The sequence below is a fragment of the Bombina bombina genome, chromosome 2 (genome assembly GCF_027579735.1).
Source record: "Bombina bombina isolate aBomBom1 chromosome 2, aBomBom1.pri, whole genome shotgun sequence".
Lineage (NCBI taxonomy): Eukaryota > Metazoa > Chordata > Amphibia > Anura > Bombinatoridae > Bombina > Bombina bombina.
The window spans coordinates 253,580,892-253,599,811 of record NC_069500.1 but is presented as its reverse complement, the minus strand read 5'-3'; the positions used below and the strand labels follow the sequence as shown (position 1 = coordinate 253,599,811).

The 18,920-nt window shown below is 41.2% G+C and overlaps 1 protein-coding gene across 4 annotated transcripts in view; it reads right to left on the bottom strand.

The window, feature by feature from the left end:
• PAM (peptidylglycine alpha-amidating monooxygenase) overlaps nucleotides 1–18,920 on the bottom strand; it is a 405,645-nt gene that overhangs the window by 194,764 nt on the left and 191,961 nt on the right. For all 4 annotated transcript variants that reach the window (XM_053701521.1, XM_053701518.1, XM_053701520.1 and 1 more), the window contains exons 8-9: nucleotides 18,537–18,585; nucleotides 12,452–12,519 (exon numbers count right to left, since the gene is read on the bottom strand). In XM_053701521.1, coding sequence (XP_053557496.1) covers nucleotides 12,452–12,519; nucleotides 18,537–18,585 — 117 coding nt within the window. The remainder of the gene's footprint in view (nucleotides 1–12,451; nucleotides 12,520–18,536; nucleotides 18,586–18,920) is intronic.

Sequence of the window (18,920 nt, the reverse complement as noted above, 5' to 3'; positions counted from 1 at the left end):
AACCCGTGACAACCACCAGAGAAGAGAATCTCTGGTCTCCTGGTCCAGATTTAGCAAAGGGGACAGATCTGAGTAATCCCCGTTCCATTGACTTAGCATGCATAGTTGCAGCGGTCTGAGATGTAGGCGCGCAAAAGGCACTATGTCCATTGCCGCGACCATTAAGCCGATTACTTCCATGCACTGAGCTACTGATGGGCTTGGAATGGAGTGAAGGACACGACAAGCATTGAGAAGCTTTGATAACCTGGACTCCGTCAGGTAAATCTTCATCTCTACAGAATCTATAAGAGTCCCTAGAAAAGGGACCCTTGTGAGTGGTAACAGAGAACTCTTTTCCACGTTCACTTTCCACCCATGCGACCTCAGAAATGCTAGAACTATCTCTGTATGAGACTTTGCATTTTGAAAACTTGACGCTTGTATCAGAATGTCGTCTATGTACGGAGCCACCGCTATGCCTCGTGGTCTTAGTACCGCCAGAAGAGAGCCCAGAACCTTTGTAAAAATTCTCGGGGCCGTAGCTAACCCGAAGGGAAGCGCTACAAACTGGTAATGCCTGTCTAGAAAGGCAAACCTTAGGTACCGATAATGATCTTTGTGAATCGGTATGTGAAGGTAGGCATCCTTTAAATCCACTGTGGTCATATATTGACCCTCTTGGATCATGGGTAGGGTGGTCCGAATGGCTTCCATCTTGAACGATGGAACCCTTAGGAATTTGTTTAAGATTTTTAAATCTAAGATTGGTCTGAAGGTTCCCTCTTTCTTGGGAACCACAAACAGATTTGAATAAAACCCTTGCCCCTGTTCCGTCCGCGGAACTGGGTGGATCACTCCCATCACTAAGAGGTCTTGTAAACATTGTAGAAATGCCTCTTTCTTTACTAGGTTTGTTGATAACCTTGACAGATGAAACCTCCCTTGTGGAGGATAAGTTTTGAAATCCAGAAGGTATCCCTGAGATATAATCTCCAACGTCCAGGGATCCAGTACATCTCTTGCCCAAGCCTGGGCGAAGAGAGAGAGAGTCTGCCCCCCACTAGATCCGTCTCCGGAAAGGGGGCCCTGACTTCATGCTGTCTTAGGGGCGGAAGTAGGCTTTCTGGCCTGCTTGCCCTTGTTCAATGGCTGGTTGTCTTTCCAACCCTGTCTGTAACGAGCAGTAGTTCCTTCCTGTTTTGGAGCGGAGGAAGTTGATGCTGCTCCTGCCTTGAAACTACGAAAGGCACGAAAATTAGACTGTTTGGCCTTCGATTTGGCCCTGTCCTGAGGAAGGGTGTGGCCCTTACCTCCAGTAATGTCAGCAATAATTTCCTTCAAGCCGGGCCCGAATAAGGTCTGCCCTTTGAAAGGAATGTTTAGTAATTTAGACTTAGAAGTTACATCTGCTGACCAGGATTTAAGCCAAAGTGCTCTGCGCGCCTGTATGGCGAATCCGGAATTTTTAGCCGTAAGTTTGGTTAAATGCACTACGGCATCCGAAACAAACGCATTAGCCAGCTTAAGGGTTCTAATCTTACTCAGAGACTCATCCAATGGTGCTGTGCGAATCGCCTCTTCCAGAGACTCAAACCAGAATGCCGCTGCAGCAGTGACAGGCGCAATGCATGCAAGAGGCTGTAATATAAAACCTTGCTGAACAAACATTTTCTTAAGATAACCCTCTAATTTTTTATCCATTGGATCTGAGAAGGCACAGCTATCCTCCACCGGGATAGTGGTACGCTTGGCTAAAGTAGAAACTGCTCCCTCCACCTTAGGGACCGTCTGCCATAAGACTCGTGTGGTGGCGTCTATAGGGAACATTTTTCTAAATATCGGAGGAGGGGAAAAAGGCACACCGGGTCTATCCCACTCCTTACTAATAATCTCTGTAAGCCTCTTTGGTATAGGAAAAACGTCAGTACACACCGGCACCGCGTAGTATTTATCCAGCTTACATAATTTCTCTGGGATTGCCACCGTGTCACAATCATTCAGAGCCGCTAACACCTCCCCTAGCAACACGCGGAGGTTCTCAAGCTTAAATTTAAAATTTGAAATTTCTGAATCCGGTCTCCCCGAATCAGAACCGTCACCCACAGAATGAAGCTCTCCGTCCTCATGTTCTGCAAATTGTGACGCAGAATCAGACATGGCTCTCGTGTCATCGGCGCGCTCTGTCCTTAACCCAGAACTGTCGCGCTTGCCTCTTAACTCTGGCATATTGTATAATACTTCCTTCATAACATTAGCCATATCATGTAAAGTGATTTGTAAGGGCCTTGATGTACTTGGCGCCTCAATCTCACGCACCTCCCGAGCGGGAGACGAAGGTACTGACACGTGAGGAGAGTTAGACGGCATAACTGCCCCCTCGCTGTCTGGTGATAATTTTTTAATCAGTACAGATTGATTTTTCAAAGTAACATCAATACAATTGGTACACATTTCTATTGGGCTCCACAACGGCTTTTAAACATAATGAACAAGCAGATTCCTCTGTATCAGACATGTTTAAACAGACTAGCAATGAAGCCAGCAAGCTTGGAAAATACTTTCAATAAGTTTGCAAGCAATATAAAAAACGCTGCAGCGCTTTTTTTTTTAAAAAAACACAGTTGAGTAACAAAGAACTAAGTCAGTTATAGTCAACAATTCTTAAAATGTATTAATTAGCAGAGGATTGCACCCATTAGCAAAAGGATGATTAACCCCTCAGTACCCAAAAAAACGGATATCAAATTAATATTAAACGTTTTTATCACAGTCTAACACACTGTCACAGGTCTGCTGTGACTGATTACCTCCCTCAAAAACGAATTTTGAAGACCCCTGAGCTCTCTAGAGACGTCCTGGATCAAGGAGGAAGAAGCAGGAAGACTGTGCTAGAATTTTAACTGTGCAACAAGGCGCTAAAAAGAGGCCCCTCCCGCTCATTTACAACAGTGGGAGACCTGATATAACAGTTTCTATGCAGAAATATACGTTAGCCATGTGGAAAAAAGAGAAAAAATTCATGCCCAAAAGTAATTATCACCAAAGTACCTCACAAAACGAATAACATGCCAGTAAACGTTTTGAAAATAAACTTTTTTAAATGTCATGCAAAGTTATCACTAAGCCTGCAACCAGTCGCTACCACTGCAGATAAGGCTTAAGCATTATTTCAGAATTAACAGTATTTTCTCAGTCAAATTCTAGTCCCTAGAAAATAACTCTACTGTGCATACATTTATCAGCCTGATACCAGTCACTACTACTGCATTTAAGGCTGTACTTACATCATACGGGTAACATCAGTATTTTCTTAGTCAATTCCATTCCCAGAAAATATTGTACTGCACATACCTCATTTGCGGGGGACCCCGCATGCTATTCCCATGTTCTGAAGTTACCCCACTCCTCAGAATGTCGAGAACAGCCAGTGGATCTTAGTTACGCCTGCTAAGATCATAGAAAACGCAGGCAGTTTCTTCTTCCAAATACTGCCTGAGATAGAAAAACAGCACACTCCGGTGCCATTTAAAATAACAAACTTTTGATTGAAGAATAATTAAGTAAAAACTCCAACTCCTCCTTTGTTGAGAGTTGCAAGAGAATGACTGGATATGACATGTGAGGGGAGGAGCTATATAGCAGCTCTGCTTGGGTGATCCTCTTGCAACTTCCTGTTGGGGAGGAGAATATATCCCATAAGTAATGGATGACCCGTGGACTGAACACACTTAACAAGAGAAATAACCTCTTTACTGTCATGCTATTTTCAGTGTACTTCCTTCTCTTGAATTTCATTAAGAAATGTCATGTTATATGCCAGCCCATTTTATAACACCTGTGTAGGAGTATTGTTTAAAACTAGACTGCAATCAAGAGGGGTTACATAGGTACAGAGAGAAAACTGTCCCAGCTCTTAAAATATCCATTGATTGCAAATAAATACATATGGTAACCTGATTACATGCAACATTCGCAATTATTCTTGCTCAGAATAATAATATATTTACACTATATACATATAGTAGTATAAATAAACACAGAGATATGAAAGACAACATTGTTTAGAATTTAGGGATATATATATATATATATATATATATATATAGATATATATATATATATATATGTGTGTGTTATGTCAGAAAAGTATCTGAGCAAGGATCCCTAGGAGTGCGCTTTTTTCTATGTTTCATATATATATATATATATACACACACACGTGTGTGTGTGTGTATGTGTGTATGTGTATATATACAGAGGTTAAAAGTAGATTATTATAAATGTGTTAGTTATGCAAAACTGGGAAATGAGTAATAAAGGGATTATCTATCTTTTAAAACAATAAAAATTCTGGTGTAGACTGTCCCTTTAAGGGGTTAATTGTTAAAGGGACGGTGAACGCATTGAGATTTTAACATAAAATGTTTAGTTATGTGTAGTAAAACCACTTTGCAATACACATTCATTATTCATTTTGCCCCTTTTTAATGTAGCTTAGCTCTGAAAATTTTCTAATTCACAAAACTGAAAAAACTGCAGAAAGCCTTCACGACATATCCCCCTAACTCGCTTCTGCAGATAACAACTGTCAAACAATGCAGTTTATTCGAAAATAATGCTAAGGCAAGTGGTGGGTGGAGTTTGGTTAAAAAAAACAACAGATTGCAGCAAACAAGATAGTAATTTGTTTAAAAAAAAAACATAATTTATGCTTACCTGATAAATTTATTTCTCTTGTAGTGTATTCAGTCCACGGGTCATCCATTACTTATGGGATTATATCTCCTTCCCAACAGGAAGTTGCAAGAGGATCACCAAAGCAGAGCTGCTATATAGCTCCTCCCCTCACACGTCATATCCAGTCATTCGACCGAAACAAGACAAGAAAGAAGAAACCATAGGGTGCAGTGGTGACTGTAGTTTGAATTAAAAATTTAGATCTGCCTTAAAAGACAGGGCGGGCCGTGGACTGAATACACTACAAGAGAAATACATTTATCAGGTAAGCATAAATTATGTTTTCACTTGTTAAGTGTATCCAGTCCACGGGTCATCCATTACTTATGGGATACCAATACCAAAGCTAAAGTACACGGATGATGGGAGGGACAAGGCAGGAACTTAAACGGAAGGAACCACTGCCTGTAGAACCTTTCTCCCAAAAACAGCCTCCGAAGAAGCAAAAGTGTCAAATTTGTAAAATTTTGAAAAAGTGTGAAGTGAAGACCAAGTTGCAGCCTTGCAAATCTGTTCAACAGAGGCCTCATTCTTAAAGGCCCAGGTGGAAGCCACAGCTCTAGTGGAATGAGCTGTAACTTTTTCAGCAGTCTCCTAGGCTAAGCGTATTATGCTACGAAGCCAAAAGGAGAGAGAGGTAGCCGAAGCTTTTTGACCTCTCCTCTGTCCAGAGTAAACGACAAACAGGGAAGAAGTTTGACAAAAATCTTTAGTTGCCTGCAAATAGAACTTCAGGGCACGGACTACGTCCAGATTATGCAAGAGTCGTTCCTTCTTTGAAGAAGGGTTAGGACACAGTGATGGAACAACAATCTCTTGATTGATATTCCTGTTAGAAACTACCTTAGGTAAAAACCCAGGTTTAGTACGCAGAACTACCTTGTCTGAATGGAAAATCAGATAAGGAGAATCACAATGTAAGGCAGATAACTCAGAGACTCTTCGAGCCGAGGAAATAGCCATCAAAAACAGAACTTTCCAAGATAACAGCTTAATATCAATGGAATGAAGGGGTTCAAACGGAACACCTTGAAGAACTTTAAGAACTAAGTTTAAACTCCACGGCGGAGCAACAGTCTTAAACACAGGCCTAATCCTAGCCAAAGCCTGACAAAAAGCCTGAACGTCTGGAACTTCTGCCAGACGTTTGTGTAGAAGAATAGACAGAGCAGAAATCTGTCCCTTTAACGAACTAGCAGATAAGCCCTTTTCTAAACCCTCTTGTAGAAAAGACAATATCCTAGGAATCCTAACCTTACTCCATGAGTAACTCTTGGATTCGCACCAGTATAAGTATTTACGCCATATCTTATGGTAAATTTTTCTGGTAACAGGTTTCCGAGCCTGTATTAAGGTATCAATAACCGACTCCGAGAAGCCACGCTTTGATAGAATCAAGCGGTCAATCTCCATGCAGTCAGTCTCAGATAAATTAGATTTGGATGATTGAAATGACCCTGAATTAGAAGGTCCTGCCTCAGAGGCAGAGACCATGGTGGACAGGACGACATGTCCACTAGGTCTGCATACCAGGTCCTGCGTGGCCACGCAGGCGCTATCAGAATCACTGATGCTCTTTCCTGTTTGATCCTGGCAATCAGTCGAGGAAGCATCGGGAATGGTGGAAACACATAAGCAATGTTGAAGACCCAAGGGGCTGTCAGAGCATCTATCAGTACCGCTCCCGGGTCCCTGGACCTGGATCCATAACAAGGAAGCTTGGCGTTCTGGCGAGATGCCATGAGATCCAGTTCTGGTTTGCCCCAACGATGGACCAGTTGAGTAAACACCTCCGGATGGAGTTCCCACTCCCCCGGATGAAAAGTCTGACGACTTAGAAAATCCGCCTCCCAGTTCTCTACGCCTGGGATGTGAATCGCTGACAGGTGGCAAGAGTGAGACTCTGCCCAGCGAATTATCCTTGAGACTTCTAACATCGCTAGGGAACTCCTGGTTCCCCCTTGATGGTTGATGTAAGCCACAGTCGTGATGTTGTCCGACTGAAATCTGATGAACCTCAGTGTTGCTAACAGAGGCCAAGCTAGAAGAGCATTGAATATTGCTCTTAACTCTAGAATATTTATTGGGAGGAGTTTCTCCTCCTGAGTCCACGATCCCTGAGCCTTCAGGGAGTTCCAGACTGCGCCCCAACCTAGAAGGCTGGCATCTGTTGTTACAATCGTCCAATCTGGCCTGCGAAAGGTCATACCCTTGGACAGATTGACACGAGAAAGCCACCAGAGAAGAATCTCTGGTCTCTTGATCCAGATTTAGTAGAGGGGACAAATCTGAGTAATCCCCATTCCAATGACTTAGCATGCATAATTGCAGCGGTCTGAGATGCAGGCGCGCAAATGGCACTACCATTAAGCCGATTACCTCCATGCACTGAGCCACTGACGGGCGTGGAATGGAATGAAGGACACTGCAAGCATTTAGAAGTTTTGATAACCTGGACTCCGTCAGGTAAATTTTCATCTCTACAGAATCTATAAGAGTCCCTAGGAAGGAGACTCTTGTGAGTGGTGATAGAGAACTCTTTTCCACGTTCACCTTCCACCCATGCGACCTCAGAAATGCCAGAACTATCTCTGTATGAGACTTGGCCATTTGAAAGCTTGACGCCTGTATCAGGATGTCGTCTAGATACGGAGCCACCGCTATGCCTCGCGGTCTTAGAACCGCCAGAAGTGAGCCCAGAACCTTTGTAAAGATTCTCGGGGCCGTAGCCAACCCGAACGGAAGAGCTACAAACTGGTAATGCCTGTCTAGAAAGGCAAATCTTAGGTACCGATAATGATCTTTGTGAATCGGTATATGAATGTAGGCATCCTTTAAGTCTACCGTGGTCATGTATTGACCCTCTTGGATCATGGGTAGGATGGTTCGAATAGTTTCCATTTTGAATGATGGAACTCTTAGGAATTTGTTTAAGATTTTTAGGTCCAAGATTGGTCTCAAGGTTCCCTCTTTCTTGGGAACCACAAACAGATTCGAGTAAAACCCTTGCCCTTGTTCCGTCCGCGAAACTGGGTGGATCACCCCCAATACTAAGAGGTCTTGCACACAGCGTAGAAATGCCTCTTTCTTTATTTGGTTTGCTGATAACCTTGAAAGATGAAATCTCCCTTGTGGAGGAGAAGCTTTGAAGTCCAGAAGATATCCATGAGATATGATCTCCAACGCCCAGGGATCCTGGACATCTCTTGCCCAAGCCTGGGCGAAGAGAGATAGTCTGCCCCCCACTAGATCCGTTTCCGGATAGGGGGCCCTCTCTTCATGCTGTCTTAGGGGCAGAAGAAGGCTTTCTGGCCTGCTTGCCCTTGTTCCAGGACTGGTTAGTTTTCCAGCCCTGTCTGTAACGAGCAACAGGTCCTTCCTGTTTTGGAGCGGAGGAAGTTGATGCTGCTCCTGCCTTGAAATTACGAAAGGCACAAAAATTAGACTGTTTGGCCTTTGACTTGGCCCTGTCCTGAGGAAGAGTATGACCCTTACCCCCAGTAATGTCAGCAATAATTTCTTTCAAGCCGGGCCCGAATAAGGTCTGCCCTTTGAAAGGAATATTAAGCAATTTAGATTTAGAAGTCACGTCAGCTGACCAGGATTTAAGCCATAGCGCTCTGCGCGCCTGGATGGCGAATCCGGAGTTCTTAGCCGTTAGTTTGATTAAATGTACAACGGCATCAGAAACAACTGCATTAGCTGGCTTAAGTGCTTTAAGCTTGGCCATAATCTCATCCAATGGAGCTGTGCGAATGGCCTCTTCCAGAGACTCAAACCAGAATGCCGCAGCCACAGTGACAGGCGCAATGCATGCAAGGGGCTGTAAGATAAAACCTTGTTGAACAAACATTTTCTTAAGGTAACCTAATTTTTTATCCATTGGATCCGAAAAAGCACAACTATCCTCCACCGGATAGTGGTACACTTGGCTAAAGTAGAAACTGCTCCCTCCACCTTAGGGACCGTCTGCCATAAGTCTCGTGTGGTGGCGTCTATCGGGAACATTTTTCTAAACATCGGAGGTGGGGAAAAGGGCACACCGGGTCTATCCCACTCCTTGCTAATAATTTCTGTAAGCCTTTTAGGTATAGGAAAAACGTCAGTACACACCGGTACCGCAAAGTATCTATCCAACCTACATACTTTCTCTGGAATTGCAACCGTGTTACAATTATTCAGGACGTCCACACAGCGTAGAAATGCCTCTTTCTTTATTTGGTTTGCTGATAACCTTGAAAGATGAAATCTCCCTTGTGGAGGAGAAGCTTTGAAGTCCAGAAGATATCCATGAGATATGATCTCCAACGCCCAGGGATCCTGGACATCTCTTGCCCAAGCCTGGGCGAAGAGAGATAGTCTGCCCCCCACTAGATCCGTTTCCGGATAGGGGGCCCTCTCTTCATGCTGTCTTAGGGGCAGAAGAAGGCTTTCTGGCCTGCTTGCCCTTGTTCCAGGACTGGTTAGTTTTCCAGCCCTGTCTGTAACGAGCAACAGGTCCTTCCTGTTTTGGAGCGGAGGAAGTTGATGCTGCTCCTGCCTTGAAATTACGAAAGGCACAAAAATTAGACTGTTTGGCCTTTGACTTGGCCCTGTCCTGAGGAAGAGTATGACCCTTACCCCCAGTAATGTCAGCAATAATTTCTTTCAAGCCGGGCCCGAATAAGGTCTGCCCTTTGAAAGGAATATTAAGCAATTTAGATTTAGAAGTCACGTCAGCTGACCAGGATTTAAGCCATAGCGCTCTGCGCGCCTGGATGGCGAATCCGGAGTTCTTAGCCGTTAGTTTGATTAAATGTACAACGGCATCAGAAACAACTGCATTAGCTGGCTTAAGTGCTTTAAGCTTGGCCATAATCTCATCCAATGGAGCTGTGCGAATGGCCTCTTCCAGAGACTCAAACCAGAATGCCGCAGCCACAGTGACAGGCGCAATGCATGCAAGGGGCTGTAAGATAAAACCTTGTTGAACAAACATTTTCTTAAGGTAACCTAATTTTTTATCCATTGGATCCGAAAAAGCACAACTATCCTCCACCGGATAGTGGTACACTTGGCTAAAGTAGAAACTGCTCCCTCCACCTTAGGGACCGTCTGCCATAAGTCTCGTGTGGTGGCGTCTATCGGGAACATTTTTCTAAACATCGGAGGTGGGGAAAAGGGCACACCGGGTCTATCCCACTCCTTGCTAATAATTTCTGTAAGCCTTTTAGGTATAGGAAAAACGTCAGTACACACCGGTACCGCAAAGTATCTATCCAACCTACATACTTTCTCTGGAATTGCAACCGTGTTACAATTATTCAGAGCCGCTAATACCTCCCCTAGCAATACGCGGAGGTTCTCAAGCTTAAATTTAAAATTAGAAATCTCTGAATCCGGTCTCCCTGGATCAGATCCGTCACCCACAGAATGAAGCTCTCCGTCCTCATGTTCTGCAAATTGTGACGCAGTATCAGACATGGCTCTCACATCATCAGCGCGCTCTGTCCTTAGCCCAGAGCTATCGCACTTGCCTCTTAATTCAGGCAATTTAGATAATACCTCTGTCATAACAGCAGCCATGTCTTGTAAAGTGATTTGTATGGGCCTCTCTGATGCACTTGGCGCCACAATATCACGCGCGCCCCCTGAGCGGGAGGCGAAGGTACTGACACGTGAGGAGAGTTAGTCGGCATAACTTCCCCCTCGTTGTCTGGTGATAATTTCTTTACAGATATAGATTGACCTTTATTCAAAGTGACATCAATACATTTAGTACACATATTTCTGTGGGGCTCCACATTGGCCTTCAAACATAGTGAACAAACAGATTCATCTGTGTCAGACATGTTTAAACAGACTCGCAATGAGACTAGCAAGCTTGGAAAAAACCTTTCAAGTAAATTTACAAGCAATATAAAAAACGCTACTGCACCTTTTAAGAAGCACAAAAAAAACGTCACAGTTGAAATAATAATGAACCAAATCAGTTATAGCAACCAAATCTTCACAGTAAATGTATTAAGTTAGAAAAGCATTGCACCCACTAGCAAATGGATGATTAACCCCTTAATACCCAAAAACGGATAATCAATTTAACAATTAACGTTTTTTATCACAGTCAAACACACTGTCACAGGTCTGCTGTGACTGATTACCTCCCTCAAAATGACTTTTGAAGACCCCTGAGCTCTATAGAGACGTCCTGGATCAAGGAGGAAGGAGGAAGACTGAAACTGAATTTTTACTGCGCAAAAAAAAGCGCTAAAATAGGCTCCTCCCACTCCTATTACAGGGAAACCTCAGTTAATCGTTTCTATATAGAAATAAACAACAGCCATGTGGAAAATTTCATGCCCCAAAAGATTTATCACCAAAGTACCTCACAAAAAACAAATAACATGCCAGTAAACGTTTTAAACATACACTTTAAAAGTTAGATAGTGTTATTAATAAGCCTGCTACCAGTCGCTTCTACTGCAGTTAAGGCTTATACAATACTTCGGTATTAACAGTATTTTCTTAGTCAAATTCCATTCCTTAGAAAATTACTTATTGTACATACATTCATCAGCCTGATACCAGTCGCTGCTGCATTTAAGGCTGTACTTACATTACATCGGTATCAGCAGTATTTTCTTAGTCAATTCCATTCCTTAGAAAAATAATTTACTGCACATACCTCGTTTGCAGGATTCCCCGCATGCTATTCCCTTTCTGAAAGTTACCCCACTCCTCAGAATGTGCGAGAACAGCCAGTGGATCTTAGTTACTTCTGCTAAGATCATAGAAAATGCAGGCAGATTCTTCTTCTAAATACTGCCTGAGAACAAACAGCACACTCCGGTGCCATTTAAAATAACAAACTTTTGATTGAAGAAATAAACTAAGTATAAAAACACCAGAGACCTCTCACAACAACCTATCTAGTTGAGTTGCAAGAGAATGACTGGATATGACGTGTGAGGGGAGGAGCTATATAGCAGCTCTGCTTGGGTGATCCTCTTGCAACTTCCTGTTGGGAAGGAGATATAATCCCATAAGTAATGGATGACCCGTGGACTGAATACACTTAACAAGAGAAATATATATATATATATATATATATATATATATATATATATATATATATATATATATATATATATATATATATATATATATATATATATATATATATATATATACATACATACATACATACATACACATACACACACACATATATATATATATGTGCAAAGATATACATACAAATTCTAGCATTAATAACCATTAAAAAACATGATAGGCATGATTTCTAGAAATAAAAATATACATTTATCAGTTTTTTATATTATGGTTTGTTGAGGTATAAATCTAGCTATTTCTTGGACATTGGACATTAACAGATGACAAATAAAAGATTAGCTTTAGAGAAATGTGCTTGTTCATGGACAGTAATGAAAAGGCATAAATAAAGTTGGAAAAAACAGAATATCCGCGACATCGATGACTTATTTATCAACAGTCCGATGTTCATCGCCTCATACTTGAAGCGCGTGTTTTTGACAGAGTTTTTAATAAATTAGGGCGTAGTATGTAAATTTGCGGTAGCGATGTATAGCGAGCGTATTGACGCCAGCGAATGCACAGAGATTGATGCTTTGATAAATCGGCCCCATAAAGTAAATGTGCACCAACGCTGTTCATAGCTTATCCAATCTGAAATAAAATATACATCATGTGCACATATTCAGAGAACACTTACTCTTTTCTCCTGGTGGAATTACAGTTTCCATAGACATCAAGAGATAAATGCCTGCAATCAATGGCTGTCTAAATGAAGGGAAAAAAACAAAACTTTTTGCTCTTTTAATTGAACATTTTTGAGGAGAAAAAAAAGCAGCAGTCCGTGTGTTTGTTAATCAATGCAAGTTTTTTACTCAACTCCTTATACTGAGCTTTTAAGGAAAACTAGTAGTTATAAAAGGTTGTGCACATCAATTAAGATCATATATAGAAATCTCTTGATCTCAGTCAATCTTAACAAATCTCAAAAACAGAATTTATGTTTACCTGATAAATTACTTTCTCCAACGGTGTGTCCGGTCCACGGCGTCATCCTTACTTGTGGGATATTCTCTTCCCCAACAGGAAATGGCAAAGAGCCCAGCAAAGCTGGTCACATGATCCCTCCTAGGCTCCGCCTACCCCAGTCATTCGACCGACGTTAAGGAGGAATATTTGCATAGGAGAAACCATATGTTACCGTGGTGACTGTAGTTAAAGAAAATAAATTATCAGACCTGATTAAAAAAACCAGGGCGGGCCGTGGACCGGACACACCGTTGGAGAAAGTAATTTATCAGGTAAACATAAATTCTGTTTTCTCCAACATAGGTGTGTCCGGTCCACGGCGTCATCCTTACTTGTGGGAACCAATACCAAAGCTTTAGGACACGGATGAAGGGAGGGAGCAAATCAGGTCACCTAAATGGAAGGCACCACGGCTTGCAAAACCTTTCTCCCAAAAATAGCCTCAGAAGAAGCAAAAGTATCAAATTTGTAAAATTTAGAAAAAGTGTGCAGTGAAGACCAAGTCGCTGCCTTACATATCTGACCAACAGAAGCCTCGTTCTTGAAGGCCCATGTGGAAGCCACAGCCCTAGTGGAGTGAGCTGTGATTCTTTCAGGAGGCTGCCGTCCGGCAGTCTCATAAGCCAATCGGATAATGCTTTTAATCCAGAAGGAGAGAGAGGTAGAAGTTGCTTTTTGACCTCTCCGTTTACCAGAATAAACAACAAACAAAGACAAAGTTTGTCTGAAATCCTTAGTAGCTGCTAAGTAAAATTTGAGAGCACGAACTACATCCAAGTTGTGCAACAAACGTTCCTTCTTTGAAACTGGATTAGGACACAAAGAAGGCACAACTATCTCCTGGTTAATGTTTTTGTTAGAAACAACTTTTGGAAGAAAACCAGGTTTAGTACGCAAAACCACCTTATCTGCATGGAACACCAGATAAGGAGAAGAACACTGCAGAGCAGATAATTCTGAAACTCTTCTAGCAGAAGAAATTGCAACCAAAAACAAAACTTTCCAAGATAATAACTTAATATCAACGGAATGTAAGGGTTCAAACGGAACCCCCTGAAGAACTGAAAGAACTAGGTTGAGACTCCAAGGAGGAGTCAAAATTTTGTAAACAGGCTTGATTCTAACCAGAGCCTGAACAAAGGCTAGAACATCTGGCACAGCTGCCAGCTTTTTGTGAAGTAACACAGACAAGGCAGAAATCTGTCCCATCAAGGAACTTGCAGATAATCCTTTTTCCAATCCTTCTCGAAGGAAGGATAGACTCTTAGGAATCTTAACCTTGTCCCAAGGGAATCCTGCAGATTCACACCAACAGATATACCAAATTATGTGGTAATTTTTCTGGTTACAGGCTTTCAGGCCTGAACAAGAGTATTAATAACAGAATCTGAGAACCCTCGCTTTGATAAGATCAAGCGTTCAATCTCCAAGCAGTCAGCTGGAGTGGGTCGAACGGACCTAGAACAAGAAGGTCTCGTCTCAAAGGTAGCTTCCATGGTGGAGCCGATGACATATTCACCAGATCTGCATACCAAGTCCTGCGTGGCCACGCAGGAGCTATCAAAATCACCGACGCCCTCTCCTGATTGATCCTGGCTACCAGCCTGGGGATGAGAGGAAACGGCGGGAACACATAAGCTAGTTTGAAGGTCCAAGGTGCTACTAGTGCATCCACTAGAGCCGCCTTGGGATCCCTGGATCTGTACCCGTAGTAAGGAACTCTGAAGTTCTGACGAGAGGCCATCAGATCCATGTCTGGAATGCCCCACGGTTGAGTGACTTGGGCAAAGATTTCCGGATGGAGTTCCCACTCCCCCGGATGCAATGTCTGACGACTCAGAAAATCCGCTTCCCAATTTTCCACTCCTGGGATGTGGATAGCAGACAGGTGGCAGGAGTGAGACTCCGCCCATAGAATGATTTTGGTCACTTCTTCCATCGCTAGGGAACTCCTTGTTCCCCCCTGATGGTTGATGTATGAACTTGGCCCTCGCTAGCTGAGGCCAAGCTTTGAGAGCATTGAATATCGCTCTCAGTTCCAGAATATTTATCGGTAGAAGAGATTCTACCCGAGACCAAAGACCCTGAGCTTTCAGGGATCCCCAGACCGCGCCCCAGCCCATCAGACTGGCGTCGGTCGTGACAATGACCCACTCTGGTCTGCGGAAGGTCATCCCTTGTGACAGGTTGTCCAGGGACAGCCACCAACGGAATGAGTCTCTGGTTCTCTGATTTGCTTGTATCTTCGGAGACAAGTCTGAATAGTCCCCATTCCACTGACTGAGCATGAACAGTTGTAATGGTCTTAGATGAATGCGCACAAAAGGAACTATGTCCATTGCCGCTACCATCAAACCTATCACTTCCATGCACTGCGCTATGGAAGGAAGAGGAACGGAATGAAGTATCCGACAAGAGTCTAGAAGTTTTGTTTTTCTGGCTTCTGTCAGAAAAATCCTCATTTCTAAGGAGTCTATTATAGTTCCCAAGAAGGGAACCCTCGTTGACGGAGATAGAGAACTCTTTTCCACGTTCACTTTCCATCCGTGAGATCTGAGAAAGGCCAGGACAATGTCCGTGTGAGCCTTTACTTGAGGAAGGGACGACGCTCGAATCAGAATGTCGTCCAAGTAAGGTACTACAGCAATGCCCCTTGGTCTTAGCACCGCCAGAAGGGACCCTAGTACCTATGAGAAAATCCTAGGAGCAGTGGCTAATCCGAAAGAAAATGCCACGAACTGGAAATGCTTGTCCAGGAATGCAAACCTTAGGAACCGATGATGTTCCTTGTGGATAGGAATATGTAGATACGCATCCTTGAAATCCACCTTGGTCATGAATTGACCTTCCTGGATGGAAGGAAGAAGTGTTCGAATGGTTTCCATCTTGAACGATGGAACCTTGAGAAACTTGTTCAAGATCTTGAGATCTAAGATTGGTCTGAACGTTCCCTCTTTTTTGGGAACTATGAACAGATTGGAGTAGAACCCCATCCCTTGTTCTCCTAATGGAACAGGATGAATCACTCCCATTTATTATTGCAATTGCGAAAAAGTATGAAGGAATTGTTCAAAATTCACCAAAATTTCACCACAGTGTCTTAAAGCCTTAAAAGTATTGCACACCAAATTTGGAAGCTTTAACCCTTAAAATAACGGAACCGGAGCCGTTTTTATATTTAACCCCTTTACAGTCCCTGGAATCTGCTTTGCTGAGACCCAACCAAGCCCAAAGGGGAATACGATACCAAATGATGCCTTCAGAAAGACTTTTCTATGTATCAGAGCTCCACACACATGCAGCTGCATGCCATGCTGTCCTCAAAAACAAGTGCGCCATACCGGCGCGAAAATGAGGCTCTGACTATGATTAGGGAAAGCCCCTAAAGAATAAAGTGTCTAAAACAGTGCCTGCCGATATAATCATATCAAAATACCCAGAATAAATGATTCCTCAAGGCTAAATATGTGTTAATAATGAATCGATTTAGCCCAGAAAAAGTCTACAGTCTTAATAAGCCCTTGTGAAGCCCTTATTTACTATCTTAATAAACATGGCTTACCGGATCCCATAGGGAAAATGACAGCTTCCAGCATTACATCGTCTTGTTAGAATGTGTCATACCTCAAGCAGTAAGAGACTGCACACTGTTCCCCCAACTGAAGTTAATTGCTCTCAACAGTCCTGTGTGGAACAGCCATGGATTTTAGTTACGGTGCTAAAATCATTTTCCTCATACAAACAGAAATCTTCATCTCTTTTCTGTTTCTGAGTAAATAGTACATACCAGCACTATTTTAAAATAACAAACTCTTGATTGAATAATAAAAACTACAGTTAAACACTAAAAAACTCTAAGCCATCTCCGTGGAGATGTTGCCTGTACAACGGCAAAGAGAATGACTGGGGTAGGCGGAGCCTAGGAGGGATCATGTGACCAGCTTTGCTGGGCTCTTTGCCATTTCCTGTTGGGGAAGAGAATATCCCACAAGTAAGGATGACGCCGTGGACCGGACACACCTATGTTGGAGAAAGTTTATTTAAAAATAAAAAATAAATGTCTTAAAAACTTAACTTGATTTTTTTTTTTTTTTAAACATACATGTTTGAAGGGGAGCACACATACAGATATATATATATATATACATATATATATATTTGTATATATATTTGTTTATATAGTGTGTGTATATATATATATATATATATATATATGTATGTATATATATATATATATATATATATACATACATACATATACATACATATACATACATATACATACATATACATATACATATACATATGCATACATACATATACATACATATACATATACATATATATATATATATATATATATATATATATATATATATATACACACACATATATATATATATACACATATATACATATATACACATATATACATACATATATACATATACACACACATATATACATATACACACACGTAAGATAGATTAGATAAAAAAAAGTTACTAGTCCGAAAAGAAAGAAAATACATTCATTTAGGAAAAACCTCTCAACTAGATCAGGAAAACGATACATTTACAGGTGTGTGCCATACACACACAAACACATGGCTGTACACCCCTTTAACAGAAGTTGTAGTAAGTTTACGTTTTGTTTGATTCATTATCAGTGAAACTAATATTCAGCAACAGTAGCACTAACCTTTAAAGCAGCAGCAAGACTCATGAGAGCACAGAGAAATGAAGAGCAGTGTATAACTGATTTATATAGATTAATATTAGCAAACAAGTATAGTAATAAAATGCATTTCTCTGACTACTGACACAGTCTTCTTACCTACACAACATACTTATAGAAATTATTCAATAAATGCTGGTGCTATGGGAATCCTTACATTTAAATCAATAGAACTATAATGTCTATTTGTGCACGCTCTCACTAAAGACAATCCAGAACTCTTGCTAACTGTACTAGAAAGATTCAAGGATTCAGCCGCATTATTACTTACAACACACAATATGCCAAAATCTAAGCATAGCATTAGCCGTTACACTTATTTCGAGTAACCTCTGATATCCTCAGGGTTAAATTTACACATAGCAGGAAAGGTTTCCTTTACAAATGTCAAATTTAAATAAATAAAAAAAAGACTGCAACCTGGTAGTATTTCATAGATTGAGTCATGAACAACTTCCAAACAGATAATAATCTAGAAGCCTTACGTGAACATTAGAACACTAAATTCATTTTATAAGCATACTATGTGGTTATTCCCTGCCTTCCTCTAGTCAAAGATGTTGCCAAGTTGAATTCTAATTTCAGTGGCGCATGGCCAGTTTTAGATAAGAGTGAAGGGAACTTGTTGTCTGTTGTTCTCCCTTCCAGAGGTCTCTTGAGTTGTGGCCACCTAGTTCTACATTTACCAGACATACTCAAAGCAGACATTTTTAGTCCAGCTTTTTTCTAGGACATCAAAAACTACATTCTAAGTTCTTATTTTTCTTGGGGGTCACAAAAAATACTGTATAGGGCCACCATTTGGCCAACCTGTATTAGTCCATTAAATATTCCAAGAAGATATTTTTTTTCTTTTAACTTTTCTATATTTTGCCAAATATTTGGACAGCTCATATGTGGTAAATGAAAATCTCATAAGTATTAAAAAAAAAAAAAAAAAAAAAAAAAGAGAGAGAAGAGGTTTCTACAGCCTAAATAGATATTTTATATATTTACATCTGTATTTTGACTTTTCTTACCTTTCTGGAGTTATCGTTACAGTTAGCCCTGTGCAGTCTTTATGCTTATCTAAAAATAAATATAAAAAAAAAAGTCAAACAAAGTTATGTATAAGAGATGTATCCAGTACCACACAGTTCTTATAAAAAGCTTTATAGTCATCACGGACAGAACTTGTAGACTCATTATTCTCACACATTACATAGATCCCATTCATTTTGAACTGCTATATCAAGCTGAAAATATCAGTAGCTCACTATGAATTATAAATGTTTTTAAAAATATTAAGAGCAAATCCAAATTTTCTTGAGAAATCAGAGCAAATGTGTACTGGCATTGGGATTTAATTTCTGGAAAAAAAATATTAAAAATATTTGAACAAAATATTTATACTTAAAAGGTAT